This window comes from Knufia obscura (genome assembly GCF_036327395.1).
Source record: "Knufia obscura strain CCFEE 5817 isolate CBS 148926 chromosome Unknown scaffold_16, whole genome shotgun sequence".
In the NCBI taxonomy this organism is placed as follows: Eukaryota; Fungi; Ascomycota; class Eurotiomycetes; order Chaetothyriales; family Trichomeriaceae; genus Knufia; species Knufia obscura.
The window spans coordinates 1-22,623 of NW_027042702.1; the positions used below are offsets into that span (position 1 = coordinate 1).

General features: G+C 48.5%; 11 protein-coding genes across 11 annotated transcripts; 10 read left to right on the forward strand and 1 right to left on the reverse strand.

The window, feature by feature from the left end:
• Positions 1-3,156: 3,156 nt before the first annotated feature.
• TIP41 (Tap42 interacting protein) lies at positions 3,157-3,990 on the forward strand (the record flags this gene model as incomplete). Its single annotated transcript, XM_064878466.1, has 1 exon — positions 3,157-3,990. One exon carries the CDS (start codon positions 3,157-3,159, stop codon positions 3,988-3,990), a length of 834 nt encoding a protein of 277 aa, XP_064725545.1.
• A 99-nt stretch (positions 3,991-4,089) lies between these two features.
• Positions 4,090-5,262, reverse strand: UTP6 (U3 snoRNP protein; the record flags this gene model as incomplete). The annotated part of the gene is made up of 1 exon (XM_064878467.1): positions 4,090-5,262. One exon carries the CDS (start codon positions 5,260-5,262, stop codon positions 4,090-4,092), a length of 1,173 nt encoding a protein of 390 aa, XP_064725546.1.
• A 298-nt stretch (positions 5,263-5,560) lies between these two features.
• On the forward strand, positions 5,561-8,643 carry CWH43 (the record flags this gene model as incomplete). Its single annotated transcript, XM_064878468.1, has 5 exons — positions 5,561-5,599; positions 5,649-6,195; positions 6,243-6,369; positions 6,448-8,434; positions 8,485-8,643. The coding sequence occupies 5 exons, from the start codon at positions 5,561-5,563 to the stop codon at positions 8,641-8,643; spliced, it is 2,859 nt and encodes a 952-aa protein (XP_064725547.1).
• Positions 8,644-9,116: 473 nt separating this feature from the next.
• PMZ80_010076 (uncharacterized protein) lies at positions 9,117-9,827 on the forward strand (the record flags this gene model as incomplete). The annotated part of the gene is made up of 1 exon (XM_064878469.1): positions 9,117-9,827. One exon carries the CDS (start codon positions 9,117-9,119, stop codon positions 9,825-9,827), a length of 711 nt encoding a protein of 236 aa, XP_064725548.1.
• Positions 9,828-10,555: 728 nt separating this feature from the next.
• Positions 10,556-11,354, forward strand: PMZ80_010077 (uncharacterized protein; the record flags this gene model as incomplete). The annotated part of the gene is made up of 2 exons (XM_064878470.1): positions 10,556-10,695; positions 10,739-11,354. The coding sequence occupies 2 exons, from the start codon at positions 10,556-10,558 to the stop codon at positions 11,352-11,354; spliced, it is 756 nt and encodes a 251-aa protein (XP_064725549.1).
• Positions 11,355-11,926: 572 nt separating this feature from the next.
• On the forward strand, positions 11,927-12,718 carry PMZ80_010078 (uncharacterized protein; the record flags this gene model as incomplete). Its single annotated transcript, XM_064878471.1, has 1 exon — positions 11,927-12,718. One exon carries the CDS (start codon positions 11,927-11,929, stop codon positions 12,716-12,718), a length of 792 nt encoding a protein of 263 aa, XP_064725550.1.
• A 684-nt stretch (positions 12,719-13,402) lies between these two features.
• PMZ80_010079 (uncharacterized protein) lies at positions 13,403-13,984 on the forward strand (the record flags this gene model as incomplete). Its single annotated transcript, XM_064878472.1, has 2 exons — positions 13,403-13,584; positions 13,633-13,984. 2 exons carry the CDS (start codon positions 13,403-13,405, stop codon positions 13,982-13,984), a joined length of 534 nt encoding a protein of 177 aa, XP_064725551.1.
• Positions 13,985-14,121: 137 nt separating this feature from the next.
• On the forward strand, positions 14,122-14,658 carry PMZ80_010080 (uncharacterized protein; the record flags this gene model as incomplete). Its single annotated transcript, XM_064878473.1, has 2 exons — positions 14,122-14,128; positions 14,303-14,658. 2 exons carry the CDS (start codon positions 14,122-14,124, stop codon positions 14,656-14,658), a joined length of 363 nt encoding a protein of 120 aa, XP_064725552.1.
• Positions 14,659-19,199: 4,541 nt separating this feature from the next.
• On the forward strand, positions 19,200-19,532 carry PMZ80_010081 (uncharacterized protein; the record flags this gene model as incomplete). Its single annotated transcript, XM_064878474.1, has 2 exons — positions 19,200-19,291; positions 19,337-19,532. The coding sequence occupies 2 exons, from the start codon at positions 19,200-19,202 to the stop codon at positions 19,530-19,532; spliced, it is 288 nt and encodes a 95-aa protein (XP_064725553.1).
• A 51-nt stretch (positions 19,533-19,583) lies between these two features.
• On the forward strand, positions 19,584-19,952 carry PMZ80_010082 (uncharacterized protein; the record flags this gene model as incomplete). The annotated part of the gene is made up of 1 exon (XM_064878475.1): positions 19,584-19,952. The coding sequence occupies one exon, from the start codon at positions 19,584-19,586 to the stop codon at positions 19,950-19,952; it is 369 nt and encodes a 122-aa protein (XP_064725554.1).
• An 823-nt stretch (positions 19,953-20,775) lies between these two features.
• Positions 20,776-21,571, forward strand: PMZ80_010083 (uncharacterized protein; the record flags this gene model as incomplete). Its single annotated transcript, XM_064878476.1, has 2 exons — positions 20,776-20,894; positions 20,944-21,571. The coding sequence occupies 2 exons, from the start codon at positions 20,776-20,778 to the stop codon at positions 21,569-21,571; spliced, it is 747 nt and encodes a 248-aa protein (XP_064725555.1).
• Positions 21,572-22,623: the final 1,052 nt, after the last annotated feature.

The following is a 22,623-nucleotide window of genomic DNA, read 5'->3' on the forward strand; positions in this document are numbered from 1 at the left end:
TTTACCTAGTATTCTATATAGTATTACTGGAATAAGCGTACTAAAACACCCCGCTTAAACACAGATAAGATATTAATCCCGAGTACTAAACACTAAAATAAAACATAGAAAAGACCATTAGCTATTTAGACTTAGATAAGCCTATATACCTGATAAAATAGTTAGAATAAGATAAATTAGAAAGCATATAGGTACTACGAACCGATATTACGACCTAGTAGGTTTCCGACTTCCTTTAACATTTAAAATCTCGGACCAATTAAATTACTAATTATCGGACACCGCGTTCCAATTAAAGAGAGGATACCTCGAATCCCCTTCAGGACCAGGACTAGGTAAGTCATCCGGTATATCTAGGTTCGCCGAATCGTCCTAAAGAAGGAGGGGGTCTTAAAAATCAAACACCTGTTATTCGGCGATTAAGGAGTTACCAGCCATCTCGTCCATCTCTCCTAACGCACGGGCCTCATAGTCAAGTAGGGCGTCCTGACGGCGCGTTAGTCGCTCCAGCTTCGCCTCTATAGCGGCTACGCGTTCCTCTTAAAGGAGGAGCTATCTCGCAAATATCACCATCAACTTGCGACCTTATTTCGCTTATTGCCGCAGCTCTTACTTCTTATTCTCTAGACGATCGAACGTCGCCTACGAGAAGTTACTACTACAAGTCATACCCTTCTTAGTACAAGGGCTACACTTCTTATACTCACATCGAATTATACACGTCGTTTTCGACTTAATACATTACAGACACGCCTCTATAGCTCGAATACCGGTTACGATAATATTAGTACCGAGTCTCCGATATCGTTTAACTTCGGCCTAGGAACGCGACTTCGGCATTATCAGCCATCACCAAAAAAAGGGAAGAAAAGACAAAGAGGAAGGAGTATACTAACTATTTATACTTACGAGGACGCAAGTAGACTAGAGAGGGAATAGTGTTACGGTTTAATACACGACCAGGTACACGGCTAGGTACACGACCAGGCATGCGACCAGATAAACACTAAAGCACACGCTAGGACACACGTTAGGGCATACGCTAGAAGTAGAATCAGCCAGTAGGCTAAAACCAGAATCGGATAAGGACGAAAACAGTTTAGGACACGAAAGGACAAGCGAGAAAGCACGTAATATCCCAAAAGGGATCTAAGGTCACCAAGGTTCCTAAGATTCGACCTTAGACAACCTTAGGCACCTTAGATAACCCCGAAGAAGGTATAGGACAAGAGTATATAGCAACGACTCTCCTCCGTATAGTTTCTATAGCTTCGTAGTCAACCTAAGTTATACCAGAACCCTACCTATATATAACTCGACCTTATATTAAATACTTATTAGCCTAACATCCTACTTAGCTTACTTAAGTAGAACCATAGAGGTTCTACTCGTACCATTACTGGTCACGTAGAGATACCGGCCTTATAACAAGAAGTTAAGGACCGTAACGTATAAAATACTAATAAGATAAGTATAAAAATAAACTATAATAAAAGTTTAACTACTATTTTTAATAAATAAAAAGGTACGCCGATATTTACTTATTTAAAAAATAGTAGTTAAATATTAATAATAAAGTATATTAATAGAATAGAGTAGTTAATTAAATCGTTAGTAGTATACTATAATACTCTTAAAACTACTTTATATAAATATTAGTTTCTACCTATATAAGAATATCCTAACTTTTATTAGGGATTTAGTAAGAAGAGATAAGTATATTTAAAGTATATAGACGATTAGTTTAAGTAAGTTTTCCTTAAAGAAATAGTAAGAGAGGGTATAGGTTAGCGAGTATTATTTCTTAACTATATATAGTTATACTATATAGGTAAAATATAGTTATTAGTAATTAAGAATTATATTAAGGTTATTTAGTTACTTTTATATACCTTATACCTTTATTAGCTATTAAACTAAGCTTTATTCGCTTAACTTCTTTAGAATAGCCGTTACGAGCCTCTATTAGGTTACGAAAGCTTATTATAATTTTTCCGTTTAACTTCGTTAATCGTTATTACTACTACATATTAGCCTTAGCCTTATTTTCGCTTCTATACGCTTTAAGCTTTTATTCTAAGTATCTATATTAAGCGTTTAGCTATTTAAGATAGTATTAAATCCGAGTAATTTATATGTAATAACTCTTTAAAACTACGTATTATAAGCTATTTATAATTAATAGCTATTTTGACTTTCTCTTTAGTGTATATATTAAGAGTCTTCTTTAGCTTAATATTAGATATTAGGTGTCTTATCTAAGCTAAGCTATATTTATAAATTAATATATTAACGTTTAATAAATATAGTTCGGTATATTGCTAATTAGTAATAATTTTCTTAAGTATTATAGCTATAGAATATACTTTCGTATATAATACTCAGAATTTTATATACTTAATTAATACTAGGCTAATTAAGTTATACTAATATAGTCTTTAGTTATAGATACTCTTTAGAATAGAGCTACTAGACGAGTAGTAGCCCTCTGTCTTTAAGATTTAGACCGATGCGTAGGCTAGAAGGCACTTGTAAAGACGTGTACGAAAGGCTACTGTAAGAAAGAGTGATAATAAATAGTTATTCAATATAAATATGATATGCTTGCGCTGGCTAAATACTGTCTAAAAGACTGGTGTGTCCAAATTACATGTGCCAAGCGTTAGCCAAAGCCAGCGGAGGCGTGCCAATGTTGACGATGCGGGCGGCGAATTGATGTCGTCGCCGTCTTGGCATAACTTACTTGGCACTGTTGGGTGTCGCCCTTTGCTTTGACTGGTTTTGTCCAGGTAGCAGCGGATCGCCGCTGGGTTTGAGTCCCTACGCATGACGGGTTGCGTGCCGGTCGACCTGTAGAATGGTGCTTGTAGCCGAGGATCTTTGCCTCGAACGCCCAGACAGTGCTAAAATTTGACAACAGCAACTGTTGCACGCTCGTCTTCCTGATAGCCTAGGGGAAAGAGCTGGTGAGATGTTTGCTAACTTTGCCCTCTCTCTCTTATCGCGATAAGATGTGGGGAAGGCCCGCAACAGTCGAACATTGCGCTCCTAATTCATCTTTCTTGCGTAGCGGACATCGCAAGTGTAGCTGAAGTTCGATGTTGCCGCGTGGCATCTGCACCTGTACTTGACTCGACTTTCCTTGTTGCCGTGGCCATGGCAGTCAATGGGCACAGCTCCCCAGAAGCATTCAACACTACGATGCCTTCCGAAGCCTCCCCACGAACGTACAACATCAGTGGCTTTCAGATCGTAACTCAGAAGCTGCCCATCCTCAAGGCCGACCCGATAGAGGACATGACGAAGAAAATTGGTATCCAGATACCAGAAATGATCTTTGGCGACAATTTCGTGGCAATCCAACACCAGCCATCAGGATGGGGCATCAAATTCGATGCTTTCGGCGCACTAGACAGTGTAGACAAGACTGGCGAGAAGAGACTGAAAGTCGCATACTCGCAAGAGTGGCATGCGAGTCGTGAGGGCGCGCATGACTTCAAGGAGTTGGAAGAGGTCAAGCCATTCGATTGGAGCTATACGCCGCAAGACTATCGAGGAGAACTTGCGCCAACGTCACCACCATTCAGAGAGAGTGATGCCCAGATACCGCTCGAGCTGCTGAAGAGGCCTGATCCGATACTGTTCTTTGATGATGTGATACTGTACGAGGACGAGTTAGCGGATAACGGTATCGCTATGCTATCTGTCAAGCTTCGTGTCATGCCTGCGAGATTGTTGCTGTTGAGCAGGTTTTTCATGAGGCTTGACAATGTGATGCTGAGGGTAAAGGACACCAGAGTCTACATTGATTTCGATATGAGGCAAGTGATCAGAGAATATGTGGAGAAAGAGAAGGCATACGATGCAGTCAAGGAGCAACTGGCTAGCAGAAGGGATGATGTCTCGGCTGCTATGAGAGATCCAAATCAAATGGCCGAGATTTTGCCCGTCGTGAAAAGAGATATCGAGGAAGTCGAATTACCAGGATGAGAGATGGGCAACTTGACGAAACATACACGATATCGTATCCGCTATGTGGGGTATCATAATGGCACAAGCCGACAAGGACGCTGGTTCACTTGTCGCATCTCAGGCTAGCGCTCGAAGCTTGGACTGCAATATCTGCTGCAGCGCCGGATCGAGATCTCCTTCCAAGTAGCCGGTCAACAACCCTCGACACCACTCTTTGAGGCTTTCAAGCTGCTTCGTGACGGCAAGAGCAAGATTAATCCTCGACAAGACTTCTCGAAGTGCAGCCGGAAAACCAGGGTCGTCCAGCTTCACCTCCAAGGTCGCCATAGAGATGTGACAAGCGCAAGCATGCCAGCTGTTGGGGCTAGTCTTCTGTAGCACCTCATCGATATGAGCTGAGACTGAGCCGATCGCTGGAAGGCTCTCGAAAGAGGAAGTCTCTTCATAAAATTTGAGGGCCAGATTCGAGTCATTCTGGAACTGCTCCATGGCAGCATCAAAGATGGCGATAGGTATTGCTCCGGTCATGATTGGTGTCGATTCCAGATTGGCCAAAGCAGTCACGTCGACCTTGTCTTCCTTCTCCTCCTCTGGCGCTATATCCTGGGCAGTCAGCTTCGGCAGCATCATCATGTTGTCGTCTTCTCCAACAACCTTGATCTCTTCCTCTTTCCGAGCATCCTTTTCGATACCCAAAACACGCCTTCGAGCATGTATCTTAGCGATCCAATTGATCTCAAGCCGGAAGTTCTGGAGCCACATCTCTTTCGAATTCTTGCAGAACCTCAAACCTCTTTGCATGTACCCTCTAGCCTCAGTCATGTCTCCGTTCTCCTCCAGTGCAAACCGCGCAGCATATATCCATAATTCAGGCTTCGTAGGATGTAACCGCAGCGCATTCGTCAGCATCTGAGTGACCTTCTTCAGCGCTTTCTGGCTCCTCGCATACTCGATACTCTGCATCCATAGCTTCAGATCACCTGGGAACTGCCTCGCTCCACGATCGAATACGAAGAATACCCTTCTCTGCCCATTATGCGTCGTAGCTTTTACTCCAAGTCTTTTGATGCGCTTCCGCCGCAGCATGTCCACGTTGATTTCAAACTCTGCATACTGCGCGTAATCAGCTGGTGACGAGCCCCTCGCATTGATTTTGTGTTCAAAGTCGGATCTCTTCTTTGCGACTGCGGTGATTTCTTCTGGTGTGAAGATCTTCTTGCGCTCAAGCTCTTTTAGTTCGGGAACCGACTGTTCGAGGAAGAACCGTGCTTTGTCTGCCGCTGCTGACATGTTGTAACCAGGATATCGAGTTGATGAGTGCTGCACGTGTATGCAAGAGCAATCGCCAACCTCAGCGTTCTTTCCGCAGGACTTTTTGACGGAGATATGATAAGCACTATCTAAACGCCGTCGCCGAGCTAGCAGTCAGGGGGCCGCCAGCATGCGGAACGCGACACGACACTTTTGGAAGTTCACAATTCTGAGGTGCGCTTTCCTGCTCACATCGAACAACTTGCCCACGGGCTGCCACTCCTTCCTTTCGAACACCCTTTCTATGGCTCAGTAGTTCTCTTCCTTCTCACTCAGCATGGCGCCCAAGTTCAAGGAGGGCGATGTTGTCTTCTCTGTATGTCAGCACTGCTTGACCACTTACATATCTGCTGACCCTCGTGCAGTTCAGTGGTAGATGGATAGCCTACGCTCATACTGCCCTCGCATACGTCGCTTTCCTAGGCGCGTTGATAGTGGGACTTTCGCTTCACTACAAGAAGATTGTTCAAAATGAGTATTACGGCTACCCACAAGAATGGTTCCCATCCGTCTCGGCCACAATTGGCGATAGATACCCAGAAAGATCAGTCTTCATGGTCGGCATTGCCTTGACTTCAGGTCCTCGATTCATCCTCGTTGCACTCTACTACTTCCTGACCGCTCGACCGAACTCGTCGTTGCCAAAGATTATTTTCTGGATTGGTGTGTTCCGAACATTTACATGCGGAGGATGGACATACGTTACTTCAACGGATGACCACCACTGGCACGATATCTTCATGGTCAGTTATTTGGTTGCAACAGTACCGTGGACGCTGGGGTGTCTTGCTCTGAGTCCGCCACATCCAGAAGCGATCAAGTATAGAAAGATCATGGCCGGGTCTTTCTTTGGCATGCTCGTTCCGCTTACTTACTTCTTCCTTCAACACAAGATCCATAAGGTTGCAGGAGGTAAGCAGAAAAGAATGGTTGCACGTATGCTTTGCTGATCAGACTAGCATACACCACCTACGCATTCTGTGAATGGATCGTAGTCCTTCTTGACGTTGGGTTCGATGCAGTGACAGTATACGACTTCTCCAGCCTCGAGATTGTGGTTCGAGATGTCAAAGGCCTCAGCAGAGGGTACGTTCATCGACTTCCGAAATGAGACAAAGTACGGGAGATCATTAAAGAGCAAGAACATCAGCTGACGTCTGGCAGAAATCAGAAATTGTTGAAAGATGATATCAAGGAGAAAGAGCGAAATCAACCGGTGATCCAGGCATCGACTTTCGATGGCCCCTACAACTGGTGGGATCTTTCCGTTGCCCTGGCGGATATCTACAATGGCTTCCTTTTCTGGACTCTCCTGACCTCCTTGGCTGTCTGTGTCTGGTATTTCCCACTCTGGCACATGGGCCTCTCCGGCTACGAAGCTGCGATTCTGGCCACTATCTCGCCTCTCCTCCTTGGCATTCCTCAAATTCGATCGTTCGCCATCAAGTACAACAGATGGCTGCACTACTCCGCTGTGATTCCTGGTCTGTTTGGATGGCAAATCACTGACCAAGTCACTCGTCTTGGTGCTGTGTCGTTCGCTGTCTGGCAAGCATGTATGGCCTGGACGGCTATGTGGTATGCAGAGCGGAACAACTCCAGCAGATTGCAGGCGCGAGTCCTGGCGTGGGTTGGTGGCCTTATGCTGTCAAGCATTGCTAAATTCGCTTGCTACAGCAACAACCCTCTGTGGCCCATCATGAAAGCCGAAAATGGCGGTTGGAACTGGACTGGGTTGTTACTTGCTATACCGGCAGTGTGGCATGCTACTCGACCAGTCACCACAAGCGGCGGTGATCAAACTTCCGCTACTGGCAAGAAGGGCTCAGGCCTCATGGCCGGTGTAGGCATTGGTGGTCTGATATTCGCTTTCCATTCATTACTTTCGGATTCGAGCACTATGATTGCCTGGACGTGGTCAGGTTTCCCAGTCAATGGGCCACAGCAAGTACCGTATGGTGCTGTCACGATCGCGGCTATGGCAGCTGGACTACTCTTCGGTACCTCGTCACCCAATCTGCTCGGCTCCTGGACAGCTTATGGGGTAGGCGCGGTCGGCGCCATGTTCCTGACGTACGCCCAGGATTGGACAGCATACTATGGTGCGCTTGTGTTCACTGTCTATCTCTGTGGTGTTGCACCTGTGCTCATCAAGTCAGCTGTTCAGCACAACCCAGCCATAGCGTTCGGTTTCGGCTTCTTCATCTACATCCTCATGGTCCTCTTCCACTGCTGGGTAGTTGCGTACGCTTTCGTCCCCTACGGCCCACTAGTGCGAGAGCACAATGACTGGGTCATGATCTGCACAGTGTTACAGATCGGCAACGGTGTCTTCTCTGCTCTTACCACCAATGCTCAGTCACGAGCGAAGACCACCAAATCACCAAGAGGACGAAAGCAAACGGCATACTACCTGCACCTTTTCTTCGCATTGCAACTACTCTCGATGGCCATCGCCTACATGCGCTTCCCAACGAACGACTACAAGCCATACCACCCAGAAGAGAAGTCCCTGACTGCAGGCATCTGGACTATCCATTTCTCACTCGACAACGACATGTGGTCATCGGAGCGAAGAATGGCATCAGCAATCCGCGAACTCGAAGTCGATGTTATAGGCATGCTCGAATCAGACACCCAGCGAATTATCATGGGCAATCGTGACACGATGCAGTATCTTGCCGAGGACCTGGGTATGTACGTCGATTACGGTCCAGGTCCAAACCAGCACACATGGGGCGCAGCACTTCTCTCCAAGTTCCCTATTCTAAATTCGACACATCACCTCACACCATCGCCAGGTGGTGAGCTTGCGCCTCTCATTGAGGCGACGCTGGACGTCTACGGTACCCAAGTCGATGTGTTTGTCTTCCACTCCGGTCAGGAAGAAGATGTGGAAGACAGGAAACAGCAATCGGAGTATGTGTCTCGTGTCATGTTAGCCAGTCCACGGCCAGCCATCCTGCTGAGTTATCTTGTGACGCCCCCAGGCCAGGGTAACTACAACACATGGGTTGGGCCGAAGAGTGGCATGCATGATATTGACCACACGGATTGGGATCGATGGTGCGAGTACATTTTGTACAAGGACATCAAGCGTACTGGGTACGCGCGTGTCAGTAGGGGGACAATCACAGATACTGAGATTCAGGTAAGGACGACTGCGACTTTGCTGTGAACGGCATGCTAACTATCCTGCAGCTCGGCAAGTTCGTCGTAGGGCAAGCACCTGATTACAGCGATACGATGATACCTGAGGATCAGGTGGCACCTGGTCTGAGGTTCCCGGCTATGTTCCGAGGTGAAGGTGTCAGAGGTCATGCTTACCACGTGTTTGATGAGCCGAGATACTTTGCATGAGTTGCTGGGCTTTGATGTAACATCCAGCAGTATGATCACTAATGTGTAGAAAAAGGCTGTGTGAATGTAAGAACTTGAACTTCATGCTATGCTGCAAGCCGTTCAATCGCTCGTTTGCACCTGCTTTGTTCACCACTGCACGAAACAGCTGCCTTGACGCCATTCCCCTCAAGGTTAGCGTACATCTTATCGATAGCTGCATCCACCACTTGACCTCACTTTCCGACACTGGCAGCGCAGGTGATCGGCTGGAGGAGCATCCCCTCCCGAACTGCAACGGCTCATGCACGGGCAGTGGATTCCGTGTGCCTTGTATGCAGGCAATGACTCGATTGCAGCTACGATAACAACACCAGCCATACCTTCCCTCAGATTGAATCTCTCACACACTTCTACCATTCCCAAACAAACGATTCATCTCCTTGTGTCTTCATTGACTCATTCTCGTGCTCGTCCTCCCAGAAGCAATAATGATGGCAGACCCAAGCTACCCACCAGGTAGCCGAGCAATCAAGATCCCGATATCAAGACTGAAGAACGAGAGCTACACGACTCCATCTCGTCGACGATCGAATCGAGATGACAGAATGCAACGGACAGATAGTACAGAAGGCTCCAGCTCCAGCTCCGAAGCAGCATCCTCAGCCTCAACACCAAGAACAAGAGAAGTCCTGAAGGCACACAAAACCATAGCTTCCCCGTCAAGCACAACAGTCCACAAGCCAACCTCCGCAGCTTACATGACCCCACCGCAGGCACAACAGCAACAAAGGAAAGACAAGCATCGAGCTGGCCTTCCACCGCCCGACTCTGTACCAGCCAGAGCACTTCAGACTTCAAGCACATACTCCTCTCCTCTCGGTCCGAGCATGCTATCTTCCTCATCCTACAAGTCAGTGAATCTCAATTCTCACATCTCCTCTCCGGACCAGCCACCACGATTGATATGCTACACCAAGCACAGTCAGGGTTTCACTTGGAATGACGAGTTGTTCCTGCCGAGCTACCTAGTCGGAAGGCGGTATCGGAGCTCAAAAGCCAGGAGACGGTGGGGTGGTGGCTATGACGAGGATGAGATGGATGTGGACGAGGAGGACGATGTACCGTTTGATGAAGAGGTGGATCGGTGTCCGGTTGCTGATATCTTTGTTACGGATGAGGAGGCAGCGAATATGTTACCTTGATGCGAAGGAGAGAGACATTGGATAAGGAGGGGCATGGCGTTGGACAGCGGGAACGGCTCACAAAGGGAGAGGTATGGCGATATGGATACATGGTAAAGGATTATCTTGGCGTGAGGGGTGGAGGGCAAGGGAGGAGCATGAGATAGTGCTGGTGTTCGTGAGAATTGCAATATTCTTCTCCGTTTTTCGATCGAATCGACGTTCTTGGCCCACTTTGTTCGATGATGGAGATGCACGGAAGTATTGCAGAGCAGAAGTATCAATCACAGTGTGCGGTGACAGCTACAACAATGGCTAACAAACTCTTCTACAAGCTTCTTGCTTGTATCTTGGGTTTGCTGGAAACATGGGATGCAGGTGTTTGCTAACCTGTCTGAACAAGAATAATAGAAGTCCTTTCTTGCTTCCGAGAGAAATTTGGAGCAGCTCCTTTGTCTTTACAGAACGACAAAGTTGCAAACACGGAATTGAGGCTCGCAATCGCACGACAGCAAGCGACTGACTGCCCACCATCTGCTTCGATCATATGCCCACGGAACGAACGTTGACAGATATGCTACTATCGAAAGCGTCAGGAGGGAGACAACAAGGTGAATACTTTCCCCGTTCTCTCTCGATCAAGCTTCTGACGCATGTCCCCGTTTCTCTTAGACGAAGTTACTCAGACAGACTCATCGAACTCGAGACCTGAGCACATAAAGGAACGTATCAATCAGCTGATCTCTACAATGTCTTCCGCGGGAGAAAGCAACGCTACGCCCGACGATCATCGGCCAAGAAAAACACATATCAGAATCAGCCCGGCCCGGCCAGATCAGACATATCCAAAGCCTCGAATCATTCACATGCAAGAAGACCAACGCCAGCGGTAAGCCTCCCACATCTACCTTACTCAGCACTAACCCTATCAGCCTCCAATTCGGCTACCTCGTCTGGCTCCACGTCGAGCAGTCTGCCGACCAAGATCCGATTCCACTCAAGCTCAACAATCTCGACAAATTCCCTATCAGATCCCTCTGCACCATGTCCCCCATCATCAACTCTGCAGTCCGCGCCAATGGGCCCGAAGAAGTCCTCGACCATATCACCCTCCCTGCCGGCGATATCGACGCCTACCTCGCCATCCTCGCCTGGCTCGACACCATCACGCTTACCGGCAAACTCAAACCCATCGAGATGATCACTGAGAAGCCGCTGAGTAGGTACTTCCACATACTCGATATTGCAGAGAAGCTACGTATCGAGCCCATTACCCGGAATCTGGGTTTGAGATTCGAGAGGATGATTACTTACGTGCCGGGGCAGAGGTGGAATGTGCAAAGTGAGGATGTGAGGTGTGTTTATGGGGAGTGTGCGGTTGGACATACGTTGAGGGTGAGGCTTGTGGAGAATGTTGCGCGGGCGTGGGTTAGTGGTGGGTTTGGTACAAAGAGGAGGGAGGAGATCGAGAGCTTGGGATGGGAGATTGAGGAGTTCTGGGAGGAGTTGATGGAGAAGGTTGAGGAATTTGAGGGGCGGGAGGAGTGACGGTGGTGACGGTGAGTTAATTCGTACTTGGTGTACAAAGACGTTACTGATGTTTGAGCAAGGATGGATATGCGGAGAGCCAACCGACCATCCGGAGAACATGGTCCAGAAGCTTGTGCTCTCAATCGCAAAGGACGATATTCACTTCACGACATATAGTAGTCACGTTTTACCCTTCTGTCTTGAAATTTTCGGTCATCATCCTCTATCTCAGGACAATCGACAATCCCGTTCAGCAGTCGAAGGCATCGTTACTTCTCAAGTGCAAGCGCAAAATGGGGCTGAGCCTATCAGAAGCTGGGAATTCGTCGAAGACCATGTTACACGCATATCACTATACATATCACCTGGGAACGACACTTTCACATCAAGTCGCGCCTCCAAAGAATGCCGATTCCTCGAATATTTTTTCTTTCCTTTCCATCTGCAATTCGACTTTCTTCACACAGATTTATTTTTCTCTATCGAAACCGATCAAGTTATCGACGCTTCCGCGCAGCCTTTTACCGATCACTTGATAGTCAATCACAAACTCAGATCACAAGATAACATCAATCCAATAAGTCAACAAAATGTCTTCCGATCGAGCCTCGTACGCTGCACGACTGGCTGCGCCAGCCCCACCGAACCTTCAGCCTCCTGCCACAGCGGCCGGTCCTTTGGCTCCCACCCCGAGCACAAGACTACGTGTCGAAGCTGCTCGACCGAATGCCAGATACCCGAGATCAGAGATCGTGTTCATGTCCAATGAGGCGCGCAAGAAACTAGCAGAAGGAGACTACACAGAGCTCTACATCGACGTGCCTGGTGGTACTCCCATCAAGCTAGTCCTACCTACCCCAGATGTCACTGTTCAAAACCTCATGGCTTTGTCCGCTGTCCTCTCAGCTCAGGTCACAGCAAAGGTACCTCCAGGTCATCACCTCGGCCACTGCGCTCTGCCACCGGGCAGCGAAGAGGCATACCGACTTCTGTTCCAGTGGAACGACCAAGTCATCAAGAAAGGCGAACTCATCCCAGGCCTGACGCAGTCCGAAATCCCACTCTACAAGTACCACCACCTCATCGACATTGCTAGGGCTCTTCATATCACACCAATCCTTGCCGATATTCCCGCCCGCTACGACGCCATGCTAAGAATTCCACTAAGCTTCCGCACCGACGATGTTCGCAAGATCTATGAGGAGAAGCTGCCTGGGGGTCACCCACTACGAACTGCTATCGTCCACGGCGTCGCTGATGTTTGGGACCAACTGTATGAGTCAAAGATGATCAGGATGTATCGTCTCTGTGATGAATTTCCTGCTTTCAAGAGAGATCTGTTCGTTCGATGGGGTCGTGAGGATGAGCTTGACTCAGAGTGAGATCAGGCATGATTGAGAGGATGCAGAACGGGGTTGGCACACAAGATTCACGACTAGGCTCTCAAGGAGATATGGGTATGAATGATCAATGATGGTGATTTGACGGATGTGAAGGACAAAAGAGAAACACGAGTCCACAAGGACGATGATAACGTTACGGCTCTCGCCGAGCTTACGAGCAATATGTGCTATGAAGTGAGCACTGGGAACACGAATGCGAGAGTATCGAACAAATGATTGCGCGTTGCTTTACACGAAAACACAAACTAGCTCTAGGTAGCTTGAGAAAACCAATACGAGAGATTCCCATGATATCGTCGTGATCTTCCCTTCGTCCTTGAATGGCTGCTGGCCTTTCTCTCTTCTTCGTCCCCCTGGCCTTGGCGAAGCAGGTACGTTTCTTTTCTCACTTCGAGTGCAAGTGCAAGCTCTGACGTTGTTTGGTGTTATGGCTTTCAGTCCAGCTAAGTCACTATACATATCACCTACAAACGGCACGTTCACTTGCCAGCAGCATACATAAGCGCCTTTTCTTCTCGCCTTCTTCCAAGATGGTTGTCGTCTTTCCTCTACCATAGATCTGCGACTTTGACACAAGATCGAATTATCCAATTCCACAATCTATCTACTGAACAGATTCTAGATCAAATCTCTAGACTCTGAACTCTTCGACAATCAAAGAAAATGGCTTCACGACCCTCTTACGCTTCACGTGCTGCCGTCGCGGCACCTTTGGCGCAGACCTCGTCCGTTCCTGTCAAGTCTAAGCTGCCAAACAACACACACGTCCAGGTCCCGGCCGCGGTCGCTGGGCGAAGCTATGGTCTGCCAGAAGTTATGTTCCAGAGCCTTGAGCAGCGAATGAGGTAAGTCACATATCAACTCATCAAGAGTTACGCTAATCATTGACACAGACTTGACTTCGGTCCACAAGCGTTCATCTTCATTGCCCAACCTAACGGCAACCCGATTCCATACATTCCTGAGAACGATTCCAAGAAGCTCCAGGCCGGTACAACCAAGTGGCGACCAAAGACTGTCAGCGTCAATGGTCTGTGTGCCCACGCACCTGTTGTCAAAGAGTCGGTAAGAGCCAACTGCAAGGACGAAGACCGCAAAGTCGTCACGCACGTCATGCTACCAGAAGGCGATATCGAGGCTTATGGCATCTTGCTAGGCTGGATCGACGACGTCAACACCACAGGTATCATCAAGCCACTCGACCTACAGACCAGCATTCGCCAGCTACGTAGCACCGCTTCATAGCGCTACGTAGCACCGCTTCATAGCGCTACGTAGCACTTCATAGCATAGCACGTCGTTGGCTTGCTACGTAGCATGCTTCGTCGCAGAGTAGGCTATCATAGACCTTCCTATTTAGGATTAGCGAGCTGTGTATGATCATGGTTAGTGCCTTAGGCATTAAGGCTTGGTGCTCAGACATCCAATCTAACCGAAAGAGGAAGGTATCTGATCGCTTAGTCATATTCGTAGTAGCTACGTAGCACTTCACTTCACTCCATAGCTGACAATCGCCGGCTGCTACGAAGCATGCTATGCTACGTAGCTGGCGAACGCTGCTAGTACAGACCGGAATCCCCTTGTGGAAGTATCATCACGTCCTTGATATTGCCAGAAAGCTCATCATCACACCGCTCATCAATGACCTGCAGAGCAGACTCAACAAAATGCTTCAGAGTCCCTGGGCCATTCAAGCCGATGACATTACCAAAGTGTATCAGACCTTGGGCAAAGATCATCCTCTGCGACAGGCTATCACCAACGGTCTTGCACCTGCTTGGCCGAAACTCTATGGCAAGAACAAAGACAAGATGTACAAGCTTGCCTGGGATAAGGAGATTCCTGAGTTTTGGGCCGACCTTGAGGCGCGATGGGCTGAGATGGTGGAGGAGGGTGAGGAGGATTCCAACAAGAAGTGAGAAAATTACAAACAAGTACTGCACTGTCGAAAAGCTGCAGCTGAGGGGCTTCCCACATGAGAGAAATGGCGAGGTCAGCTGATCATCCACAGCGAAGCATGCTGAGAGAATTCATGATATGCGAGGAAAATCATGTTAGCTGCTCATTATGAGAGCAATGGAGAAGGTTCCAACAGACCTGTCGACGGTAAAGGCAAGCACAACTACATGAGTTGAGCTCATGGCTACGGTTGATAGGAAAACAATACATACAACTCGTAACATTCTCTGTGTTTTCCCCCTTGCCATACTAGACATACAATGTGCATGCGACCGTGCCTTGATTTATGAAGAAACGCTTAGCATTCTTGTATCCTGCATCCCAGTGTATCTACCCCCTCAGTATAAAAGACCAGGAACAGAACAGCAAGAGATCCTCAGGACCACCAGACAAAGTACTGTTCTGATAGACCCCGAACATTCGCGTCCGTGATGGCTCTGTGACCAAGGTAGCTGGTCACTCCGTCCAAGAACAGCTCGGTTACGACTGCCACGTTGGTTGTTCTTGTTTGCTCCTTCGATGTGGGTGGCTGCCTTCACAGGCTTATTGAGACCGCCAGGAGACGAACATCGAGGCTGTATAATTGTAGTTGACGCATATGCTGTGTGAGTAGATCTCAAGCATCACGACGATGGCGGGTGGCATGCCAAGATTTGAGGAAAAGGGGAAGTGGATCTGTAGCAGCACGGAAATGGGCTTACGTAATCCGTCCTTGGCACCTGCCCAGACTGCTTTTCGTTTTGTCTTCTCTCCTGGGCACACCTGCCTTGTACGCACAGTCCGGCTGAATGCCCTCGGATAGCTTCGCCATAGTTGAGTCATGGCACAGGTTGAGGGAGCAGATACCCTCGCCATCGTACACATTGATGGCCGTTGTTCCAGGTCAACAATGTTCATTGTCTGGAACACCCAGTACTTCATCCAAAACTTCGACAAACAATCGTCCTTCGAGCTTTGGCTCGCGTCTTTCGTTGTACTGACATTAAAGCGTTGTACTCACAAAAGCCAGACTTTCATGCTCTATTGATCTAAAGAACAATGTACATTCTACGTTGCTGCCACTGCCTCAAGGGTATAAGGTCCTCTTGGACGGCTACCCTTCGAGCAGTGCTGGCACAACAACCACAAACACTTAAACTCAACAACAGAGAGCTCAGGTAAAAGACATCCAAGCAGACTTCGGAGAAAACCACAAAAGCTACACTCAGTATGAGGCCGAACTACGCGAACACAGGCGGAAGCAGGTCTTCCTCGAAAAGGCCTGCACTTACGATCGACACACGGTGCGGGTTACCCTCAAGTATCATGTACGATACTCCCCTCTATATTCCTGCGCCGCGGCCTGTACTTACAATCGACACACAGTGCGGGTCGCTGTCGGTCATTATGTACCAGACTCCTATATATATCCCAGCACGGCGGCCTGAACTCAGAGTTGACACACGATGTGGGTCGCCCTCAGTCATCATGTACGAGACCCCTACCTACATATGCAAGTACCCACAGCCAACCAGTCCTGCACGGTACCCACAAACTGCAGCGCCAGATCTCTGGGCAGACCAGTCAATGACCCGACAACCTGTGCCTAATACTCCGAGAGACATCGAGATGACTGACTGCGGAAACAGCTCATCTGTTGCGAAACCTTCACAGCTCTGTGTAGCGGTCACCCCGGTCGACTGCGAGATGACCGGTTATAGCAACATATCTCCTGCTAAAACTACACCTAAGGTATGGTCCTCGCGGGACGTCCCAGATGACACTGAGATGACCGGCTGCGACAACTACCCTAGCAGATACATTCAACTGCCACAAGTACCGGTGACATCCCAAGACTGCGAGATGACTGATGCCACCACCAAGAGACCTTAAAGTTCCCGCGTCAAATCAAAGAAATACATCAGGCGAGTCTAGGTAAGTTGCTATAAAACATTGTTATTCATTTCGATCATGCATCCTCCTTTCCTCTCCACCCCTTATTCCCTCACCTGCCATGCTGCTAACTAATTCATATCATCGGTCCTTGTCTCGTTGCTTTGATCTGCTCAGCTCTGCAATCGGCATGTTGATTATTCCTCAACCCAATTAATCACCTCGAAAAGCAAATTCGTGCTTCACGTCCTAAGATCTGCATTATGACACCAACTCGGCGTTACAAGGCCACTTGACAAAGTCTCCATATCATTCGTCTGTCGTCATCACTGCTAGGCTCTGCTCTGCCCTAAGGGAACGACTTAAGAAGGTAACTAGCATCCCAACGCCGGTAGAACCAGGCGACACCGAATGTTTTGATAAAACGGCTGTGTATCCGGATTCGCTAGCTGCTACAGCGCAGTACTGGTATATTCCCAAATAATGGTGAGCTTCGCCCTGAATGTTGCGTATCTGGATAGCACTTACGACGGCTGACAATCCCCATGGAACAGCGAGAACAGTCTCACGTGTCAACGTCCCCTCCGGCCTTTGTCTGCTACGCAAGAACAGAATCCTGGCTGTGTACACAAAGGCGTGGCTCGGCACCACGATCTCTGAAATGTCCTTGTCAGCACACAAGCATAACATCTTTGTCTCATAACGGCCAATGATGATTGCTTGTCTCTACGAACAAGGCACAATGTGTCAATGATTCGAGTCGGTATGGTATAAGAACACCAGGCATGGGCGACTGGGAGGGATGAGCAGATTCGCAAGACATTCCAATCACACGACTGCATACAAAGCTATTCAACCGAACTACTAAGCAGAAAACACTCGAGCCACAGAACCAAGCGACCTTCCAGCCAAGCACGCCTTACTCCATGTATCGCTCACTTTACATTACTACGACAGAGTGCTGGTCACCGTCTACAGCTTCAGAGTCTTCAGGTATAAGCCCCCTCACTATGCCTTCACGACCAACCATGGCTACACGTCCTCAACTGCGCATTGACACGAGTTGCGGCGTCAGCGGACTACGACAGTGAGTACGATTCACTTTCGAGTTGCGCCTCAACACCAGATTCCTCCGACAGTGAGTACGACTTACCGTCGCCACGAACGCAAATGTTACGACCTCACCTCCGAGTTGACACAGACTATAGAGGACCGCCGATAAATGCTCTTGCTATGCCACCACCACGAACACCACGAAGATATCGAGCAATTGACGAGCGAACGTCTGCGAGACCAGGCCGAAGATACAGTCGGGGTTACTGGGTGCCGTGGCCTAGCCCTGATAGTTCAGCCAACGGCTCAGCAGATTCACCTCCATGGCTATCGCCATACTCGCCCGGCGGCTGCTACAGACCTGACGGCGTATGCCGCTGCCTCTCCCAGGGTGATACCATCGAAGTATTGGCCGATGTGATTGACTCACCTGTCCAGTCAACCCCATATACACCGATCAGCTGCTACCGAGCACATGGTGCCTGCCATTGGTTGTCGCCCAGCGATACACTCGGTAACTCCTACGATTCACCTCCTACATGCTCCAGCGTCGACTCCCTCGACAATCTTGGGTGGATGGATGATGCATTCCTCACGCCAGCGCTTTACTCCCCGCATGACTGCTACCGACCGCATGGTGTCTGCGGATGTTCATCGCGCAACAGCAGTCCGCACGAAACGACTGACCTAGGCATGAGTCGTCAAGCCATTCCCACGCTTCGTGAACGCGCGGATCCACTTCTTACCTTGGTCATTGTACTCATCGTATTGACAGTGTACAACCTGGTCGTTCTCACGGCTACACTTGCTGTACTTGTCAGTCAAATATACTAGAGTGCCAGCTAATTTGCTTCCATGATGACAAGCTCAAAGACAGGTATCTCATACTTCGGCGCAGACATGCTCTGAGCAATTGCGTCAAGGCAATTGTCTTCTAGGTTTTCCCAGTCGCCTATGCGAGATAGGAAAGGAGGACCCTACCATGAGGGGTCCTCGATCCGGAAAGGTAAGTCAAGGCAGTGCTCTCGGTTATTACTAGAATTGAATCTATTATCCAATTATTTCATTTGTCCCACCCATTAACTCTTTGCGAGTTTCTTGCGTCTACACTCACGCAGCAATCCAAACTGTAGAAGCACAAGCAAGCATATATACCTAGTCCTTCGTAGCCAAGCAGCTTCTGAACACGCAACGGAAGTACTCTCCTAACCTTCTATCTTGATTCGGTCTAGATATATACCTGATTTCGATTTGGTGCTTCATCTCTGGTAAGTGAACGCAATGACTACCCGGCTGACCCGCAAAGTGGAAGTGGTTCAGGATCACACTGTCACTTGAGCGTAAGATTCGACCAGTTGCAAATCGTGCACTCTGGCAATTTCTGTCTGCATGTATCATGCACTAAGTCACTATGCAAACGGCGAATCTCTATGCCGCCCATAAATTGACCATTTTCTCCAGAAGAATTTCCACACACGCACCATACTTCGAGATTCTGAAAATAGACACTACCTCACTGGTATCTCGAAACTACAGCCTTTTTTCTTACACAAATTCCATAACAATACATCACAAGATGTCGTCTCGTCTTCAAGTTCGAGCTGCTCGTCCGGGCCAAATGTTTGGTGAGGCACAAATCAAGGATATGACCAAGCAACAGATCAAAGAGTAAGTCTAGCACAGATCATCTCTGACGTGACTAACATCTTGCAGTATGGTCCGAGGCAAGAAGATCCATGTCTTCATCGTCAACGAACAAGGCGTTCTCATTCGGATTCGACAAGCCAAAACCTTGCTGAAAGGCCTCTCTGTCATCTCCACCGTCGTCAAGCGAGCTCTAGTCACACACAACAAGCGCACAAACTATGCCACCGTCAACGAGATAGTCCTACCAACGGATGACATATGAGCCTACGAGACCTTCCTTGCCTGGGTCGACGATGTGATTGCCGCTGGTGCCATGGTCCCACTTCGACAGATCACAAAGCAACCACTTTCATGCTACACCGCTGTCTCTACCATCTGCGATAAGCTGAAAATTGGCTATCTGGCAACTGGCTTGCGCAGCCGAGTGCTTGGTGCTTTGGAGCCCTCACTACACACCGACAAGGCTTACACCATCAACGTTGAAGACATGAAGCAGCTGCTCACAGCTTTGGCTCCTACCCACACCATTCGCAAGAAGGCTGTGGACACATTCGACAAGGTCTCTCTGGCTCGAGGTTGGAGCAACGGCTCTTTCCGAAAGTACAAGCAGTTGCTTCGAGATGTGGTTGGTTTGGGGGATGAGGTCAAGGCTCGAATGGCCGAGCTTAATTACGCTGCCTAGTGGCTTTCTACCAAGGTGTGCAAGGACGGTCTTAATGGGAGATTGAGCTAACAATGCTGCAGAAGAACATAACTTATTCATCATATGTTCATGACCCCGACGCCCTTCAGGAACAACGACTTTACGTATCGGATCAGAGCCAGTTCATTTTACGACCCGAAGAATTCGAGTGTTGAAGTCAGCTTCAACAATGCTTCATTGGGGAACAAAGCGACAGAAAAGTGAAAGGAAAACGATAATGCTGTCCGAGCAAATTCAGATCTTGCGGTCACGGCGAAGGAGCGGGTGATTTGGATATGAGCGAGAGGTGTTGCTTTGCCTTGCAAGGCACGATTGTTTCAATGCTATAGAGTATTCGTCTCTGTGCTCTTGCCGTACATCACACGGCCTGCATGTTATTTTCTTGTAAAAGTCTTCGTCCAGTGACTGGTGGGACCGCAACTTTACGGTGTCATCCTTCCCTTTCAGTTCGAGCGAAGTTACTGTCCGGCATGACTCGGAAATGGCAAAGCCGAATGGAAGTCGGTCTCTTTCAAGGAGTGCTAGATGGTCTTGACCGTGGTTTCATTCGTAGATCCTCCATGACATTCCATTTGTGTTTGTCCGAACCACTTGTCACGAAGTAGTGACGTGCAAACGTGGGAATTAAGAAGCGCTTTCTTGCCTACATCTTCGCCATGTGTCTTCTTCATACACATCTTCCTCGACCTTCTTCTTCATACTTCTAAGACAGATCTAAGTATAGATGAGCACCTTTTCTTTCGATCCCACTCGACCTTCTTTCGTTCCAGATCAGTCCTTCGATCCAGACCAACGATCCAAAATGGCAAATACCACAGCCAACCTCGGTCAGACCGACTTCTTGCGAATCTCGCCTGCAAGAATGGATCAGGCCTTCCAACCGCCGCGTATCAACGATATGAACGAAGGCGAGGTCCAGGCGTAAGTTCTCCCGCAACCCATACAAGGTACCTCCATACTAATTGAGCAGCATCGTCCATGGCAACAAGGTCTTCGTCTTTATCGCCGGTCGCATGCCCAACGACGCTCCACAACTCCTGTCGACCGATCTCGTCCCCCTGAAAGCCCTCGCAGTGATCGCGCCAGTCGTCAACCGAGCACTGGCCGCCCACAACAAGAATAATCCTTCGACCATCAACAATATCATCCTCCCTGGTGGTGGTCTCAGAGCCTACAGCGAATTCCTTCTCTGGGTCCACGACGTCCTCCGCGCCGGCAAGCTGGTCTCACTTCGAGATCTACAATTCAAGCCACTTACCTGCTACTCTGAGTTGGTTTTCATTGCGAACAGACTCAGGATTGCGTATCTTGCGGCTGGCTTGCGACGAAGAATTCAGGGTATTCTGACTGTTTCTGCTGACAAGAAGCTCAGTATTGATCCTGGTGATATCCGGGATGCGGCTGATCACTTGCCGCAGGGTCACTGGTTGATCGCGATGATGGTGAATGCTATCGCATTTGCTGAGATGAATGGGTGGCTTCAAGATGGCTTCAAGGCGGTATTGCAGGTTCTGTATGCTGAGGTCAATGGGTTGAAAATCGATGTGGAGAGGAGGAAGGTTGAGCTGGAGCAGATGGCTCAGCCAGCACGGACATAGTCACGGCGCATGGACGACCTTTGGCCAATTATACATTCAGTGAGGAGTAGCAATCGGGCGTGGTTCGAAGGAGAAGTTGTGTTACAGCGTCGTGGTGGTCAATATTAGGAAAGAGAACATGGCAGGGATGAATGTGAGGGTGAAAGTCCTGAGAACCTTATCATAAGTTGAGCACATTGCCTGAGTTGATACCTCGAGCGTCTGTCGCCGCACGTTACAGAACCACAATCAAAAGGTATCACACGTATCATGCATGCTCGCGTGCTCTGATACATCGCTCAAGGAACATGCGCCCTCAGAACGCGCCTACCGCAAGCACGACAAGACTACGTTTGTTCTTTGTGTCCATCCATGCAGACTTTGAGCGAAACCGTAGCGCTCTTGGCGCTCATACCCCTTTTTCTCTCCAATTCTGCTTCTTCCTTTTCTTGCATTCCATCATCACAAGAGTCCCAGGTGTACGTTTTGTACGCATGGATGCATGCCCTTACGTTTGAGCACAGCATGATCTCCGCTAATGGAAGACAGGCATGATTGAGAGCTATCAGTGTTGTCATTCAAATCATGCCGATCATGTGACACGAGTTTCGTGCTTGCCGCTGAAGGCAAGCGTGTGACAAACCAATTCACGGCAAATATTCTATTGATCCAAGTATACAATAACTCCAGATCATGATCTTGGTGTAGGAACTACCCAAATTGGGTATTCCAGGCTGTGGAATTATGATCTCGCTGATGCAGCTGCACTTACAGGACCAATCATCGACCACCTGTTGAGAACGCTAATATGCTTTGAGATAGTTCGGGATCAAATCATGATCAACCATGATATATCACGCGTGAGAAGCGAGCCTTGCCGGCCAGAGGCGTGGTGAACCAGCAGGAACAATACAAAGAGTGCAGGAGTTCTTGTTGCCAAGCCACGAATTTGGGTCGGTCACTGATCTGAATAGCGCTGCTGATTACATGTCACGATCAGTCGCGAAGACGGATTTCTTATAAATAGGTACCTCTCCCAACTCCTTCCATTCTATTAATCCCTACACCATCGC